Source organism: Rosa rugosa, chromosome 6, assembly GCF_958449725.1.
Source record: "Rosa rugosa chromosome 6, drRosRugo1.1, whole genome shotgun sequence".
NCBI lineage: Eukaryota > Viridiplantae > Streptophyta > Magnoliopsida > Rosales > Rosaceae > Rosa > Rosa rugosa.
The window spans coordinates 42,870,539-42,888,437 of record NC_084825.1 but is presented as its reverse complement, the minus strand read 5'-3'; the positions used below and the strand labels follow the sequence as shown (position 1 = coordinate 42,888,437).

At 37.2% G+C, this 17,899-nt stretch overlaps 1 protein-coding gene across 2 annotated transcripts; it reads right to left on the bottom strand.

Annotated features, from left to right (window-relative positions):
* Nucleotides 1-152: 152 nt before the first annotated feature.
* On the bottom strand, nt 153-6,419 carry LOC133716134 (uncharacterized). 2 transcript variants are annotated; one of them, XM_062142869.1, is made up of 18 exons: nt 6,265-6,419; nt 5,266-5,490; nt 4,870-4,936; nt 4,506-4,686; nt 3,842-3,894; nt 3,092-3,180; nt 2,705-2,941; nt 2,470-2,534; nt 2,170-2,230; nt 1,958-2,075; nt 1,798-1,879; nt 1,619-1,691; nt 1,482-1,543; nt 1,279-1,374; nt 956-1,110; nt 760-856; nt 594-671; nt 153-493 (listed from the first exon to the last, which is right to left on the bottom strand). In XM_062142869.1, the coding sequence occupies exons 1-18, from the start codon at nt 6,269-6,271 to the stop codon at nt 383-385; spliced, it is 1,857 nt and encodes a 618-aa protein (XP_061998853.1). In that variant the 5' UTR covers nt 6,272-6,419; the 3' UTR covers nt 153-382. The 2 variants fall into 2 exon arrangements, with proteins under 2 accessions (XP_061998853.1, XP_061998854.1); XM_062142870.1 differs by lacking the exon at nt 5,266-5,490 and having other exon boundaries at nt 6,265-6,357.
* Between the last annotated feature and the right edge of the window lie 11,480 nt (nt 6,420-17,899).

Sequence of the window (17,899 nt, the reverse complement as noted above, 5' to 3'; positions counted from 1 at the left end):
CAATTCTCAGTGGCCGTGATTGGTTTGGCAGGGATTGTAGGTAATGCTATGATGCTGGAGATCTAAAATTGAGCTCAGCTTTTCAATCACTTTCACCTTTTGAATGTTTTTAACCTTTTATACCACTGAATTTGAGGGTCTTCTCAACTACGGGATGGAATTGAGAAATCTACATTATTCATGTATTTGTACTAACAGAACCAACATCAGGTAAACTCAATCTCTGTACAATAGTATTCGAGTGTGTCATTAGTCTGATAGATTTCTCCAAGGCCCTATGGCGCCTAACAACCATATATAAAACTGCAGAACAACTCAAATTACAAAAAGGACATTCACACATGAAGATGCCAAAGGCTTTCCCATTCGTGTAAACCTAAAACTAGGATGCTTGGACAAATTTGTCTAAAGAAGATGTATCCAAAGCAGAGAACTCCGTCAAAGCAGCACGCACAACATTTCCAAGTAATACAGCATCACTCTTGCTTGGTGCCTTCAGTGTAAAAGTTTCATTAGTAGAAGCACATTAAACAGTGCTTTTAAGTAATCAAGAACCATAATAAGGTGATCGTTACTTGGTGAATTTAGGTTACCTCTATGTTAAGGGGAAGTACAGGATCGTGAAGTGAGAGTCTAAGAAGAAACCACCCACCAAAGCCAGAAACTCGGACCTGTTTGCAAGAGCAAATAGGGGAAACATGAGCAAAACAAACTAATAGATGATGAGAGTAAAGTGAATAATAACATAAATCGACTTACCCCTTCATAGTTAACAGGGGCTTTTTTAAGCTTTGGATACGATTCAATATAGTTTCCTAAATGTTTCAACACTGCTTCTCCATAGTCTCGGAAAGATCTGGAAGCACAGATTTATCAGAAACTTAAAGGCAAGTACACATGCACCTAGACACACTGAACAAATTCTCAGAGAGAATAAGCATATTCAATGGCATACCCTCCTTTAAGATCTTGATGACTTTGATTGATCTTTAATCTCAGTTCCACTGAAAAACCTGGTTCCACCAAACCTTCTAAAAGATCAGTCAAAACTTTGCTGCCACCACCATGTCCTGAAGCTCTAGCTGAGGCAAGTTTATTTAAAATTTTGACCTACAAAAGTTTGCCATAGAACATTAAGAGCAGCAGCAGCCGAAACAATCATGCCAGAAAAGATGAAGAAAGATTAAATTGACTATATTCATATCAATGAATGGACAATCAAACACAAATTTAACAGTGTAAAGGAGAACCTAATGCAGAGATGCATCGAAAACCTACCATGAGGTATGCACCATCATCAAGCCAATGGTTTTCCTTGAGAGCTCCATGGCCACTAGTTTCAATAGCCAGATGCGATTCCTCACCCAGAGAGTTCTGTAAGCAATCTATACTTCAGTCACACAAGATTTTGCTTGATTCGTTTTTGCTGATTCACATAGATCCTAAGCAGTGTAAACAAGATAAGGAGACATTTTCCTCACCAAACGAATAGCTTCATCAATGACATTTTTGTAACCTCTTTTGAAACGGTGGTGCTTCCCCCCTACAAGAAATTTGTAATTAGCAATACAATCAATAGAAAAGAAAAGAAGTATACCACTTTGATTTTTCCTCATACCAAGTTTCTGCTCGATGAATGTGGTAAGACCATCTGAGGTGACACTGTCTGTGACAATAGTTGTTCCAGGATGCTTCACAAAATAAACCAAAAACATTATTGAAGTCATACCAGAGCAAATAAACAAAATTTCATAATTTTGAGTCAAGATCCTTGATGCAATAAGAAGAAAATCTTACTTCCTCAAGAACAATGGCAGACATCAAGGCAATCAGCCGATTCCGATTGAACTCGTTGCCAGAAGAGTCCACAGCAGCAGATCTAAAAGCATTTGTCAGAAATATGTAATAAAATACAATATGATATATGTTTATGGGTCACAACTCACACAAAAAGTACCTATCAACGTCTGTATCAAAGATGATCCCTAAATCAGCCTTGTTATCAAGGACTGCCTGGGTGATAGCTTTCATGGCTGCTTTGTCCTCTGGGTTTGGAATATGGTTTGGAAACATACCTAACATGACCCAAAAAAAAAAAAAAAAAAAATCATTGAATTAATAAATCCAATCCAGACTAAAAAGCTTTAATTGCCTAGAGTTCAGTATTACCATCTGGCTCCAAGAACTGACTACCAGAAGTGACTGCCCCAAGAGGTTCAAGCACTTTTGCCTGACATCATTGAAACAAAAATCCTATCATCAACTCGAGTATTCTATAATGTCACATCAATTCACATAGCGCACAGTTTGATAAAATAACAATTCGACGCATGACATAAAGCTAAATCGCTTCCAGCACAGAATCAAACATACTTTCATGAGAGAGAAGAAAAGTAGCTATCAACATATACAGCCACAAAGTTAGATCCAAAACTTTTAAGAAAAAGTTAGAGAGAGAGAGAGACTTACAGCAAAAAATCCTCCTGCTCCATTCCCTGCATCAACAACAATATGGAATCCTTCCAGTGGCTTCTCTGAGATTAAATAACACCAAAAAAGAATATAGAAATAAGATCAATTTAGAAAGGTAGAAGCCAATATTTACTACTAAAAAGAACAAGTCAAGTACCACTCACATAACCAATTCCAGTAAGGGGTAAAGAGATTTATCTCCAACTATATAACCAGTATATAGAAGTGGTACCTATATTTCCTGCAGCTTTGCGAACTGCCTTTACAAGATCAGATGTATATACGTTCATATAATCAACTCTCTTCACAGAAGCAAGTGCCTTTTCTTTTGAACTTGTCAAACCTTCCACTGTAAACTTATTGTAAATATCTGCAGCACGCTCTAAGATGTTTTTAATGTCAGCTTTCCCAAGCCCTCCAGCATTTGTGAAGAATTTGAATCCATTCCTGTTGTAAGGCAAATGACTTGCTGTTGTAACAGCACAGTATGTTAGAATTTATATCAGGAGGGGAAACTAACCTTGTAGATGATTTAACATTAAGCGAACATAATTTTTAATTATACAGAAGTGATAAGACCAAAACTCACATAGTTTAAACATGAAAATGAGTGACTTACCTGTTATCATTATGGCCCCATCGGCAGGACATAAGAAACCATCATCTTCGGTAACTGTGCTATTAAACATTGCTGGTGTGGATGCCAATCTACATATAAGAAGAAGAAAAAAATTCAATGAAACATTGCCTGTCAAAGTAGTACCAAAAAAAAAAAAAAACAGATATCTTGGTGTTGTGAATCCAATGCAACATTTGCAAATTTTATAAGAATCAGAATGAAGCATATCGAATCATATCATCCTTGTATCTATTACAGCATAATTATGAATTACAAAGCACAAGCTAGACCAAGGGCCTGTACGATTCATGTCAACAGCATCAAACTGACCAATGGGTCAGCAAACAGTGGCATCATCAATTTATTATAAAGTAAAATTTTACTACTTAAGATGAAGAGTAAACTAGTGTATTTTGAGGTGATATAGGTTTGTGCATGCAACTGATTATCTCAGACATACATAAGGAGGGATCAAAAGACAATGATATCAAAACAAAAATCTTCTCTAATCATCTACATAGAGTTGCAAGTGACTTCTAATAATGACCTCAGTTCCTACTTGCCTGGTCTAAGCCAAAAAAAAAAAATAGTGACAGTTGTGACCAACTAGATCAACGCGATCGACCAGAATCCCGAGTATCAATATTTTACCAGTCATCCATTATCTTTTCATTCAACATGATTAACATCCAAAAAGTGGCATATGCAGTAGTATATATCAACAATATGATATAGAAATTCATCACCCACCCGTATTGAACAACATCCAGACCAGCACCAGCAATTCCCCGTGAAATTGCATCCTGGAAATTGATCATTCAAATTGAATCAAATTGTCAACAATTAAGGAAAGTATAGTAGAACTTTGGAATACATTTCTAGAATAAATAGTTTGAAACTTTTCAATGGGTCTCTCTAATAAAGGGGATTCTATACTATCTTTCTAAAACTCTGATTCTTTTCTGCGTCTCTTATAGCACTGGTAGTTTTCAGAAACTAAATTATCTTAACACAGAATACTAATCTAAAAAGTACGAGCACTACAACCATTTAAACCCCAACAAAGCAAGAAGCTTGATTAATACAACAGGAAAATAGAAATCATATGGATCCTGCAGTATTTATTCTTGATCAAATTCAAGGTCTCAACATCTATACTTCCTTTGTAATTCCAATACAATTTTTCAATTTCTATAACTTTACTGTGTGTTCCTTATTTTGTTATAAGAAACTATAAGTACAAACACTTATTGCTAAAAATTTAACAGAAAATGAAGCATTGAAAGCGTACTTGCTAATATAATATGTACTGAAAAAAAATGTACTCCAGATAAAGAATAATCAATCAAGCAATCTGAATAATGTCAAAAAACAAATCCTCAAACTTAAACATGCTGTTACATTTAGGACATACCTCTAACTGTTGTGCAGATATTCGAGAATCATGGCCAACAGAAACTCTCAAACGTTTAGAGTCGGCCTTCTTCTTTTCCGCCAACCATGCAGCAAAACCAGCTGCTATTGCTTCTGCCACAGGTTCAGTCAAATTGATTGGCTCTCCTTCAACTCCAGCAACAGCAACACCTCGAATATCACTGTATGTGAACATCAATCCATTAAATAGAACCAACCACTTTATGCTTATTATTGAAACAAAGGAAATATACAACCTTGACCAAAAAGACTTAAACAACCATTAAGAATGCAAGAAATTTTCAGGACCCAGATAATTAGGACATGTTAAAGGAGAGAACATATATGGTGGCATAATTTGTTACCTGCCATTTTGAAGCTTCAGAAAATCAACTTTTTCAAGATATGGAACTGCAGTGGTAGATGCAGCAGCTGCAAGAAAAGCCAATATGAAGTTAATATATAAACCACTAAGGGTAAAATATATAGAACCATTATTCAAAAAAAAATATATATATATAGAACCATAAGGTAAAGATCATTGAACCACAATGAAAAGTTGACAAATGACAAGAGATCCAAAATTAAAGTGTCATTTGAGACGTAGGCCATCCAAACAACAATAAAAATAAGTAAAAAATAAATCTTTAATACAGAAAAGGTGGTCAAGAAAGATTCTAGTGTTTTATCTTTTATGAGCAAATCTAGAACACTAATTTTTCATCTGATATCAACCAGGATAATGAGATTCTAGAACAGACCATTGCAATGAATGGTTCTTCGCTTTACAAAACTGCTCTGGTATTTTGATAAGTTGCGCAATTGCATGGAATGAATGGCACTCCATGCTAACTTCCCTTGCTGTAAGGGAAGCACTTTGCGCATAAAAGGGGCACAATGGTCCCTTCGATATTGGTTGTCGAACTTCCTACTTAGTTGGTAGCATTGTGACACAGTAACATTTTCGACAACCTTCCCTGACATTGCTGCATAGAAGTTTTGCACTTTTATCAGATTTCATGGTCATAAAAGATTAATCAAGATAGTGCTTTCCACGGGCATGTAAATAGTTGGTTTTTATTCACCAATTTAGACTATAACACAGATACGTTTCCATTTCTTCAGTGAAACACTAGGGTCTAAAAGATGAATACCACACTTTACCAACGAATAACGATCTAACAGTTTTTGCGAGTCTTAAAACCCATCTCCACATAATGCCAACATCATACTTTGTGAGCTAAAACGGGTCGAATTCCATAAAAGGCGCAAACTTTAATATTTTGAACTATGAGCACTCTATATTCTGAACAAAAGAGTTTCAAGTCGACTTGAATCATATGGAAACTTAGTATACATCATATCAAGACAGAATCAAAAAGCGAACCCAAGTCGATGTCATTGTGAGAAAGCATCGGTTCAGAGTTTACACAACAATCAAAAGCCTATATGTCATCTTTTATCAATACTCAACTCACTCCAAACAATATGGTTCACTTCTAATCTAAAGATTTCATCTTCAAACCAGTAAGTGATAACCAACCAATATAAACAAAGTGGGCAAGAGTAATCTAGCAGCTAGAACTGAACTTCAAATTTTCAATTGGAAGTTTCATCACCAAAGGAGTAAACTTTACATTTCCTAAATCACAGAGAGCAGTAGAACTTACAAAACCAAAATAAAAACTAGAGACAATAGACATTTAAAATCAAACTGCAGATTACAAGTTGGAGTTTGAGATAAAAGACAGAGATTTCACCTTCCATTTTCGTGAGTTTGTTGGTGGAGCGAGCAAGGCGGAGAAGCCGATAGATGAGACTTGGAACATGGTGGAACAAGAAGAGTTGGTAAATATATCTGGCCACTGCCACCTGGCTATTTTTTTAAGTATTTTTCTCTCTCTTTTTCCTTATATTGGCCTACATTTTTATTTTTATTTTTTTTTTTTTTTTTTTTTTTATTTTTTTTTTTTTGTGTGTGTTACACTGAGGCCTATAAAGTATAAAGCATAAACCTCTAAAAAAGTAAAAAGGAATGGTGTTATGGAAGAATTAACGGTTGGAACCATTTCTCTTTACAAATAACAATTGTCTTTTTGTAAGACATTATAAGATTCTTACAATCTTATTAGGGCTGTACTTGGTAGAGTTCTCTCATTTAAAGTTGGAGTCTGATAAGCAGATTATTGTCGGTACAATGTATAAAGCCTAAAATAACTTTAGCCGTTAAAAAATACTTATTATTGTTTGTGGTAAAAATGTCTTGATCTCGTCTCTTGTTGTTGTCATCCATTTTTCTTGTTCATACGTACCTTTGTGTTTTAATGTGATTGGATATATCAATCTCACTCACTTACCAACAGATTCTCATTTTCTGAATTGAATTGGTGCTAAATTTCGATCGATAATTTGAAAAAATATATCTATTCTGAAGTGAAGAATTAAAACTTGAACTAAACCCAATCGATTCATTTTTGACTTTTTGGTTAGTTTTAGATCATGAAGTCAAGCAACTGTTGCAAGGCCATCTTGGCTTTAGTGTTAGTCATGTTAGACGAGAAGCTAATGTAGTTGCTCATACTTTGGCTTCTCATGCTCTCAGGGATAGTGATAGTCAAGTTTGGTTTGTACTAGCTCCCAACACTATAAAGGATGTCATTCGAAACGATGTAATCATTATCTGATTCAATGAAACTATCTTTCAAAAAAAAATGAAAGCACTCAACCCAAGCCAAACCAACAAAACTTATCAATTCCACTGTTGTCAGCATCAAATCCCCAAGTCCAAGCTTAAATTTGTCTGCATTACATTTGAGTTTAGTACCAAATAGTCAAAGTTCGTTAAAAACCTTATTGTAAGGTCATCATTTCAAAAGATTGGAAGATTAAAGGAAAATAATTCAAGATATTTAACATTAATTATGAGCTTGCTTGTAAATGAAAATCGCAGCTTGAAAAATTCCATAAGATTTGAAGCATTTGGTGGCTGAAACATTATGCAAATAGTAATTTTCAAGAGATCTCTAATGTTGTGGGCCAATGACCTATCAATATCTTCATTTGCATTCCATAAAATGCATCATTTTGGTTGAATGCACAAATTTCATTTGACAAATCAACATGGCTAAATGCATTGGTCTCAGAATGATATTGGAGTGCAGCATCTATTTTCTTAAAGACTTTCTTTACTACATCAGCAATTTAGCAACACATACTTTTAACGCCAATAGCCAAAGTTAGTCACCATAACCAAAAAAATTATCAGTTGCTAGTATTTGGTGTGGTGGTAAAACAATGACTTCTCATTAAGAAGATCATGTGTTCAAGCCCCATCAAGGGAGGGAAGGGGAGGGGTGCAAAAAAAAAATGTTTTGTTTTTAAAATCATTGCTTACTTTTTCAATGAATTCGAATGTGTAATCCGAACTTTTTTTTTTCCTACCAATTTCAGAATATCTAAAGTAACCCGAAATTACGTGGCAATAAGTATCACAAGAGCTCGTGAGCTGATCCTTAAACACAACGATTTCAAAATGTGATTAATAATGAAAACATTCAGTGTGGTGGTGTGTCTAAAAAGACTGAGGTTATGATGGTTTTCACACATTCTATTATTGCCTTTACCTGCCAACAAGTATACGATCATTGGAAAAAGACTAGCAATCCTGGTGCGATTATTGGCAAACACTGGGATTTTCTAATGATGACTCTTCAGTCCTACAAGAGATTATGTCTCTTATTTTAATACTCTCCTCTAGCTCCTTTAGAAATGCAAGGACTGCATTTCAAGTTGGGGCTGGAGAACGTGCAACCCAGGAAATCATGTAAAGGAGGGGTTTTTATTTGTTCAAATAGTACTTTGAACTTGGCACTGATAGTGCAATTGAATTGTAGGCCCTTACAGAAAATAAAGATAATAGGTCATTGATGCTCGAAAATATTGTATGGGTAAGGAAGGCAAAGCAAACTCATTCAGTTTCTAAAGAGGCTGCTACAACTGCCCTAATTCGTTTGAGACTTGATAACTACTACTTGTAACTTGCTTGTTGTAGCTAGTTAATACTACTCCACTATTTGATGTATTTGATGATGGTAATTTGGGCTTACTAATGGAAGCTATGTGTTTTGCTTCTAAGTTTTCTGTTATTGAACTTTCTTTCAAATCAAAGATTATGATTTGTAATAACGTAATGTTCGGGACTATGGTTTGATGATTTTCTTTTAAACAAATTTAAGTATTATTTAGATTTTTGAAAGTTCAAAAAGAAAGAAATTCATCCTACACCCGAAGATAGCTGCGACGCATACCACCCACAAAAAGTGACTCTAGCTAGGAATAATTTGGTCTTATTTTTTGTTGTGAGGAATGAGAAAATGTGGATGATTATGGATGAGACTACAATTGAATACTAAAAAGTAATATGAAGAAACGACAAAAGGCTTCTAAAAATATTCAAAAAGAAATGTTCGGAAAAAGACAAAAACTTCTAAAAAAAACACTAAAAAAGAAATTCTTCATCATTGTGTCCTTCTGTCCTTCTTCTTAATGCCATGCATTGTTTAGTTTTTTTCCTTCTTCTTAATGCCATGCATTGTTTAGTTTTTTTTTTTAATAACTCCATGTTACTAGTCTAAACTGTCTAATCCACCATAAGCCTTCAAACATATAATAAAGCATATAGCTACTTTTTGTGGACTTGGCTTTTCGTATGAGCCTGCAGTGCATTGTTGCTTGCAAATTCCTTCTTGTAGATAGAGCGAGGATGTGTCTTCACCCCAAGCTCAGGCTTAGGAGGGTGCTCAAATATCTCCATGTGATCCTTATATACATACTCATCATTGAACTATATCTCGCATGTTCCACATTAAAAAAAAAAAATCAAATAAAGGATTAAGCGATATAGTTCCTCGGAGGTAAAAGATGTAGGGAACTAGTCCCACCCTCAACCTCGAAGGTGAGGGTTCTACCTCACTCAGGGAATCCACCCCCCTTCCTTTTGTTGGAAATTTATTAATAAAGAAGAATAATACAAATGTACTTTTGGGTGCAAAAATAACCAAAAGACCAAAAGAAAAATCACACAACCAAAAGAAAAGCTTGACAAAAAGTCATTTATTTGAATGAACAATTTCCAAGGCATGCATTGCGAGCACTGAATGAATAACTCAAAGAATTTAGGCCAATCTAACTGTTTTTTCCGATTTCTTCATCATATTTGTCTGCAACAAAAATCAAGTTTTGGAGGGAAAAATCAACCATCGATTCGCAGAACTTGTGGTATAACCGACTCGTCTCAAGCTTCAGAAAATGGAAAGAAAAAAAATGCAATTACATGTTAAGAGTTAGGATTTTTGTTTTCATGTAAATGTTACTACATAATTAAACTTTTGTTATAAGCAATACATTTTTTGAGGATGGACATCTACTTTATTTTCAAAAAATTTAGTGGTATTAAATAGAAGGATTAAATACTTGTCACTCCTCATACTTTTCCCTGAAAAACAGTTTGGTCCCTCGCCTTTTAAATTAAACTGAATAGTCCTTATTCTCTCTAATTCTCATATAACAAGTCCAAAATGATCCGAAATGACTATTATGCCCCTCATTTTCTATTTTTATTTTTTTCTATATTTTTTTAATTTTTCTCCTCGTTTTTATACTCTCTCTCTCCCTCCCTATCTCCCTCTCTCCTAGCCGCACGGTCTCTCTCTCTCCCTCGACCTATCTTCTTCTTCTCTTCCTCTGCCATCACCGGAGACCACCACTTCCGGCCACCATCTCACCAAAAACCTAAACTCTCCCTTTCTCTTTTCTCAGCCGCGCGTCCTTCTCTCTCCCCCCTGACCTCTCGCTCCCTCTCTCTTCTTCTTCCCTCTGCAACCACCGGAGAACACCATCTCCAGCCACCATTTCATCACGCCGCCACCTCCAATCGATCCAGCACCCAAATCCGACCCAAGCCCAAACCTCACCATCGACATGCATCGCCTCCGGCCTCCACCCGCGACCACCCAAGGCTGCGACGCTGCCGCCTCTCAACCTCCATCGATTTCTGACCACCACGTCGCCATATCGACACCACCGTCAGACTCAGCAAGCCCTAGAGAGCAAAACCCAGAAACCCCTCTACCGGCCGACTCCTGACGACGCCGTTCGAGCATCACCGGAGCTCTCGGCTCTGTATGCCTTCGATTTCTAGTCTCCAGCTCGAATCGAGCTTCAACACCTCCATAAACGAAGTCGGAGCTACACTATCTTTCGAAACCCCAAACTCCCGACCTCCGATTCCGACCAGAGCCGCCGCACGGGCTTCACGCGCCACCGCTGGTGCGTGGGAGAAGCTAGCTCCGCCACTCATGGCTGCTGGAGCTTCAGACCGCCTCTATTAGGTAATCTTCATGTTTTTCCTTTGATTGGAGCTTCTGGGTTGACGAGAAATGGAATCCCTAATTGTGTTGTTTAATTTCGGATTGTGAGAGGGCTATGGATTTCTGCGTTTTTGGAAGTTTTGAGGGAGGAGGAGACTGCTGGGTCAGTTACGTTGATGTGAAGGAATGGTAAGAAACTCGAGACTTTGTTTTGGATATGGATTGGAGAATGGATGGTGGCCGAAAGTGGTGGTCTCCGGTGATGGCAGAGGAAGAGAAGAAGAAGAGAGGTCGAGGGAGAGAGAGACTGTGCGGCCAGGAGAGAGGGAGGGAGAGAGAGAGAGTATAAAAAAAGGGGAGAAAAATTAAAAAAATAGAGAAAATAATAATAAAAATAGAAAATGAGGGGCATAATAGTCCTTTCGGATCATTTTGGACTTGTTATATGAGAATTATATAGAATAAGGACTATTCAGTTTAATTTAAAAGGCGAGGGACCAAACTGTTTTTCAGGGAAAAGTATGAGGAGTAACGAGTATTTAATCCTAAATAAAATAAAAATATTTGCAAAGAACTTATGTCCTTATCGATTTTTTTTCTAAAAGATGTAATAGTTTCATTCTCTAAACTTTTTCACTTAGAAGGTGAAGGAAAATTATCAAAGAAGCGTAAAAACAAAGAACGAACAACTTACAAGAAATAAATTGTCGAAATACAGTAGCGCACTCTAGGAGCATGAAAATTCAGGGATACCCTACTGAAAATCAGGTCAGATATCTTGTAATGAAATTAGTACAATATCAGTCTAATCATCACAATAAAATCAGACTGATCACCACAATGAAATCAGTCTTTAATCACAATGAAATCAGTCTCCAATCATTCCGAAATCATAATGAAATCAGTCGATAATCACAATGAAATTTGTCTCAAATAAGTGAAAATCACAACGAAATCAATCCAAAATCAGTCAAAATCACAATTAAATCAGTCTGAAATCAGCCCAATCTCAATCCGAAATCACAATCAAAACAGTCCAATCATCACAATGAAATCAGTCTGAAACCAGTCCCATCATCACAACCTCTACGCAAATACCAACTTCCCATGCAGCTAATTCCTTTCTAATGTATGAATTTTTATCATTGCAAGCTTCAAAGAGAAACGGTGGATACATATCACAATACTTATAAGCAACTGTGATACCTTTCAAAAAAAAAAAAAAAGCAACTGTGACATTATTCATTAAAAAAGGAAAAGGCAGTAATCAATATTTTCTTTAGCTATACAATCATCACCCTTCATTATGTAATGATTGTAATTGCTTAGACTAAAAATCTAAATATTTGTAATGTAGTAATTCTTTACGTATATAATCTTGGCAGTGTCTGCAAGCCACCAACATTTTAATTCACCAAACGTTTTTCATTATAGTTGACTGGGTCAATTGATATAAGACAAATAAAATGAATCTATTAAAGCATCACCAATGGAGACCCATTTATGGGTCCAAATTCAAAATTTGAGTCCAAAATCATGGGAATAGAGTTGTGGTGGGTCGGAAAAATTTAGACCCATTTATGCTTGAGACCCATATCTCGGCTCAGATATGGTCCAAGAGAGGACCCAAATAACTTTGGACTCAAAACTGGTGGGACCAACCATGTGGGCAAATTGAGGCATTCAAGTGGGATTGAGATTAGAATTGGACTGGGACCCATGCATTCAAATTTCAAACAGCTATATTGGTTTTAAATGGAGCCATGATTGAATTAATCATCCAATCAGAAGACCAAAAATTAATTGATCTAATTATACCAACAGTCGAATTTTAGGCGTTTTTTTTGTTTTTGGATTATATTTATTTAACTTTTATGTTTGATAATTAGAGCATCTCCAACAGTGATAGCTATCTTCATAGCTAAAAGTAGCTAAAATTAGAATATAGCTAGTTGAATATTGAGTTATGCTCCAGCAGAATACCTAAATCTCAAGTTAAATTTAACTTTTAGTTAAATTTCTCTTTTCTCTAGCTAAATATAGCTAGGTCTTTTAGCTAAAGCTAAATTTAGCTTTTGTTTAGCTAGTCTGCTGGAGATCAAACTTAACCTAAAATTAGTTAAATTTCAAATTTTTTTTGAAATAAGTATTCTGTTGGAGATGCTCTTAGCTTTTATTTATATTAATAAGTTAGGGGAACAGCTAACTAACCTTTATTAGATGCTTGGGGAATACCGCAAGTTATGCCGAACCCTAATCTCTCTCTAGCGGCACTCTTGGTCGTGCTCTCCCTAACGCTGCTCGCTAATGACGGCGGCGACAAGCACAACGGTTCCGACCGCTTTGAAACTTCAAGACTTTTTCGTCCACTCTTCCCAAGGGCTGGTGAACCCTTTCGCCTTTTCCAATCTTCTGATCCATCTTTTCCTCTACCCTTCCATTCTGGGTTTGTGCTTTCGCATATTGGTGGCGACAATGTCGAAGAACGTCTAGTCCTAGACGACCTTTGTTGCGCGCAAACGAGAGACCAGATTTGCAGCGATGATCTCGGTGTTGTCGGAGACGAGGATGCAGGTGATGTAGCCTCTGCACTAGCTCGAAAGGGCAGTCGCACTCAATCTCATTTGGTTGGACGATATTGCCTGGTTACCCATCTCGGCCTTGGCCTCGATATTGATCCAAAAATCGGAGATCTGAAATGGTGGAGAGTCGGTCTGCCGTGGTTAGTACCGTTGCAGCAATGTGAAGTTTGGGTGATCGAAATTTCGATGGCTCTGGTGTTGCAGAGTGAGGAATGGATTTTGGGTTTGGTGTGGCCTGAAGGTCGGCATCACGGTTTCGGCAATGGCAGAACAGACATGAAGCAGTCAGCGTTGGAGCAATTGTGGCGATCGATGCTTGTCGGGTTAACCAAATGGGCTTGGGTGTCCAGATCAAAGGTGGTCAATGTGGAGGGCTTACTTGGGGCCCAAATCAGATGGTTGGGTTGGCTTTCTCCATAGGGCTGGATAGCTTGGAAGTGGGCTCAACTTGGGCTAATGAGATCCATGGAAAAGTATGAGCCTCAGAAGCAGCAGGAACAACATAGAACCTTGGAAGTGGGTTCCAAAAATCGGAGTCAACGAACCAAGATTACTGATGATAATGTGTTTATCCCTCCCAGCCCTAGTTTAAAGGGCATAGGAAAAGTGTAGTCTTTCTTTACATTTACCTATAACTATGTCCTCGTATATCGTAGTTAATATAGGTTTGCTTTAATAAGTGAGCACCGGATGTCTAATGAATGGTCTAGTACTATGTACCATGTGTTATCCCCACAACCTCTTGTCTATCTTTGAATGGTAGCGAAGGGGTATGTAATGGTCATTCTGGCTTGAGTTTTGATTAATATATACAATCATTGATGGATTGATTCAAAGAAAAAAAAAAGTTAGGGATTTTTTTAACTGTTAGTAACTCACACACTCATGCAGTGGTATCCCAGCGCCAGGACACATGCACCGACATTGCGGCGAAAGCCAGACTAATCCACTGCATCGCAGACGCACGAATCCAAAGGATCCCTCAAATCTGCTGGCCACGGGATGGAGCTGGGATTCGAACGCTAGACCTGGGGGTTCCAGACTAGGCCGTTCGACCAACACACCACACCACGTGGTTAACTTTGTTTAACTTATATTTATTATAGGGTCTCTTCCCGTATACCCAAAAAACCTCTGTATTTTGCCCAACTGCCCAACACTTTTGTATTACACTATTACTTTTGGGGAAAGACTAATAGGGATAAGTCTATTTGGTAATGCCTTTTATATCCTATGTTGACTCTTGGTTTTAATAGTAAAAAAGAAAAAAAAGAAAAACTTCATTTTAAACGACAAAAATGAAAACAAGACTAGCCTTCAACATGCCTAAGTTTTTCACCTAACGGCCTCTTGCCTAACGGTTACTTTAACAGGCGGAATCACTGCTGCTTGTCCTAATTCTTGGTTTTAAAACTGGGGTTTTTTTTTTTTTGTTGAATAGTACAATCAGAACTTTGAGCTTCTGTAGGATGCAGGCATCTGGATAGTGAACTAAGAAGAAACATAAAGACAACTATAATTAAGGAAATTTAATGACAACTATAAATGTTTGAAGAAATGGGTGAGCAACCATACGAATTTATTTATTCAAATATACATACATGTTAAACATTCAGAGCCTCATTCTCAGGTAAACAGCAAAAGCTGTTTAGCTATCCATAAGAATGAGAACAGGTACTTACTTGTACTGAAGCACACTACTCCACTTCTAGAAAGAAAGCACACTACTATGACACTCTTTTTTTTGAATATCGGATTGATGTTTCCGTTTTTCGAATGCCTTACAAATGAAACTAAAGCTCTTTATATAGAGAGCGGAACTCAAACTAGAATTCAAAACTTAACAATGTACAGAACAACTCCGTGACTTTTCAGCTTTCTGAGTGCTCCTGATGATGGAGGTCGGATGGAGAAAGCAGAAAAGGATTGGGTGAAGTGTCTCTTTCTTCTTTTGAAAAAGCAAAAGTAGCTTTAGAAAAAGTCTAAAGTTCTACAGTTGCAAATTTGGAGCTTTATTCTTCTCCTGTAGCTTCACATGTTCTCATCTGTTTCAGAATTATGGCCAAAGACAAAGGAGTTGTTGTCTGTCTGGGCCATGCGAGTGGTTGTAGCGTTGTTTTCGACATCTGTATCAACATACATCTTATAGTGGTTGTCATTTTCAAGCTTTTCCACCCACTGCATGCATGCCATTGTCGAGTCTATCTCTTTTCTGGTGAGAGATAGGAATAGATCACTGCTGACTACGTCAGGATGATCATAGGCAGTGATAATAGTTTTCTCTCCTGCTGCCAGGAAGGTATTGTTGATGTCTTCAGAGATGATCTTTTTAATGTACTCCAGGGCTATGGCCTTCATCCATGGGATGCTTGAGTTTGGCTGACCATTGTACCCAACGCAGGCAGGTTGTAGATATTTTCTTTGAATAATTCTCACATAATGATATGGAGAAATATATTCAACCTCACCGTTTGCCTTTCGGATCCATTCTGGGGGAGTGGATCTAAATTTTAGTCGAAGTGTGCTGTCAGCATTTCTGACATTCTTGACAGTATTGACGATGATGGGCGGCAAACCTTTTAGATCATCATTTGTTTTAGTCCACAGATTATGGAAAATGAGCTTCAGCAATCGAAAGTCGTCTCTACAAGTAGATACAGCAACTACATAGAGATTGGACTAAAATTCCCTGATCATAAAAAATATCATCTACATGCCTTTGTAGATAATGGATCAGGATTTACAGTTGCAAAGAGATTTGCAATTCCAGAAAAACTCTGGAAAGAAGAAAAGAAAACAGCTACTGGTGTTACTTTTGATGGAAGCCATCTCACCATGAATAAAGTAGCGAAAAATGTTCATATCACCATTGGTGGAGGAACATTTATCATTCATAACGTCTGGCAATCTGAAGGCCAAGGCGCAGATTTCTTGTTGGGTAATGATTTCATTCTCCAACAGAGATTTATTCAGGATGAAGAAGCAATCGGCTTCAGAAAAGGAGAACGAGTGTTCTGGGCAGATCGGCTTACTCAAGCCAAAAGTATTGTAGGTCCAAACTTTACTACCCAATATCAGAGATCGCAACAGAATAGTGGTGATCTTACCCCCTACAAACCCAAATTTGAACCCATACTCCAAATCAAACAACAAGAAGAATTACTTGTTGAAGAATCTTCTGAAAAAGAAGAAGAAGCAGAAACTAGTGAAGAATAAGAAGCTAGTTTCATCCATGAGCATAACCTCAAGCACTTTCAGAATAAGCTTGAGTCTCAGAAAATTCCCACTCTTGAGAAAATTAAGAAACTACTCGAGCAGAACATCGATGTAGATCCTCAGAAGTTTTGGGAAAAAGACCCAGTGGTCTGTGAATTAAGATTACATGACATGAATGCTATCTGTCATGTCAAAGCCATTCCTCAGTACAAAGAGGAAGACCAAAAAGAATTCAGAAAAGATATTGAAGATCTCCTGAACAAGAGATTAATTCAACCTTCCACTAGCCCTCATCATGCTCCAGCATTCTACGTGAGAAATCATGCAGAAACCCTTCGAGGAAAAGCTAGAATGGTTATTGACTATCGAGATGTCAATAAGAAGACTGTCAAAGACGGCTATCAAATTGCTCAAGTAAGAGTATTGATCAACCAGCTCAGAGGAGCTAAAGTCTTTTCAAAATTTGATGCAAAGTCAGGATTTTGGCAAGTCAAAATGCATCCTGAGAGTGTACCTCTCACTGCATTTGGAACACCACAAGGACATTACGAATGGTTAGTAATGCCTTTTGGTTTAAAGCAAGCTCCCTCAATATTCCAGAGAAAAATGGATAATATCTTCAAGCACGTTGCGGAGTTTTGCGTCGTCTACATAGATGACATTCTGGTCTTCTCCAAAAACAGAGAAGAACATATGAAACACCTCCATGAGGTTGTAAAGCTGATAGTTCAGCATGGAATTATCCTAGGTGAAAAGAAAATCTTCTTTATCCTTGATGAAGTTGATTTCCTAGGTATAAATATCAAAAATGGAGTGATAAAACTCCAACCTCATATCCTTGAGAAAATCTGGAAATTCCCAGATAGAATTCCTGATGCTAAGAGTCTAGAGAGATTCCTTGGTGTCATAAATTATGGGAGAGATTTCATCCCCAAGATCTCAGGGTTAACAGCAATGTTATCCCCAAAGACAAGTTCCAAAAGAAAATGGAACTTCACAGAAGATGATGAAAAAACTGTGAAGCAGATAAAAAATCTCTGCAAGAACCTCCCTCCTCTTCAACAACCAGAAGAGAATGATGAAATTATCCTCCAAACAGATGCGAGTGATAATTACTGGTCCGGTGTTGTTCTGGCAAAAACGCCTGAAACTAACATTGAAAAAATCTGTAAATTTTGTAGTGGCAAGTTCAGCCCTGCAGAACTGAATTATCCCACAGGGGAAAAAGA

Bases quoted from the DNA above. Each gene is read 5' to 3' on its own strand.
- LOC133716134 (XM_062142869.1), bottom strand. The intron at 3,181-3,841 runs GTGGGTGATGAA...TCTTATATGTAG, and splicing joins CTGGATGTTGTTCAATACGG to ATTGGCATCCACACCAGCAA. The intron at 1,692-1,797 runs GTAAGATTTTCT...TATTTTGTGAAG, and splicing joins CTGCCATTGTTCTTGAGGAA to CATCCTGGAACAACTATTGT.